The 661-nt window shown below is 35.1% G+C and overlaps 1 protein-coding gene across 1 annotated transcript in view; it reads left to right on the top strand.

The window, feature by feature from the left end:
- Positions 1-661, top strand: part of LOC119591556 (probable RNA-binding protein 19) — a gene marked incomplete in the record, with an annotated part of 63,063 nt that overhangs the window by 49,464 nt on the left and 12,938 nt on the right. Inside the window, 1 exon segment of the mRNA XM_037940311.1 lies at positions 575-654. Coding sequence (XP_037796239.1) covers positions 575-654 — 80 coding nt within the window.

Raw genomic sequence — 661 nt, forward strand, 5'->3', positions numbered from 1 at the left:
TTGGAAATAATTTTATTGATAAACAAAATAAAAGCAGTGTGTGTAAAATGTAATTTGTTATCACAGCAGGAATCTTCTTACAATATTGTAACCTCCTATACATAATGATAATTAATTAAGATAGTGTATGAGGAGGCTAGTGTGTTGCCTGGGACCTTACCTTTACATGGCCATCATGTCTTTTTTAACGTGGGAGCAGTGGTTCTCGGCCAGTGTATTAGTGTTTAGGCTATTTGCATATGGAAAGTTCATATGGAAATCTAAAAATTGACAGAAAAAGAGCTAGTATGGCAGAGCCCTAAGACCAGGCCTATCTTCCTAGTACAAAAATTATAAACTAGATTGAAGCAGAGGGGGAAAGTGACTGTCTCTGAAAAAAAATTCTTAGTAAAGTTTTGCTATGATTCCAAAACTATTGAGGCAGTTTTTAAGTAAGTGCTCTAGGATCTCCAACTTGCACAAATAATAAGGTATGAATTAGATAATAAAAAAGGTGCCACTATGAAAACCTCTGAACTTACAAATATGAAATGGAATGCATGAATTGTGATATCTTTCTCCTTGCTATTTGCAGATTTTGAACTCAGAAGGAAAGCAAAGTGTAGCGGTTAATCTAGCACTTGGAGAAACACAGATAGTGGATGAAACCAAAAGGTGAGGA

This window comes from Penaeus monodon, chromosome 28 (genome assembly GCF_015228065.2).
Source record: "Penaeus monodon isolate SGIC_2016 chromosome 28, NSTDA_Pmon_1, whole genome shotgun sequence".
Taxonomy (NCBI): Eukaryota; Metazoa; Arthropoda; class Malacostraca; order Decapoda; family Penaeidae; genus Penaeus; species Penaeus monodon.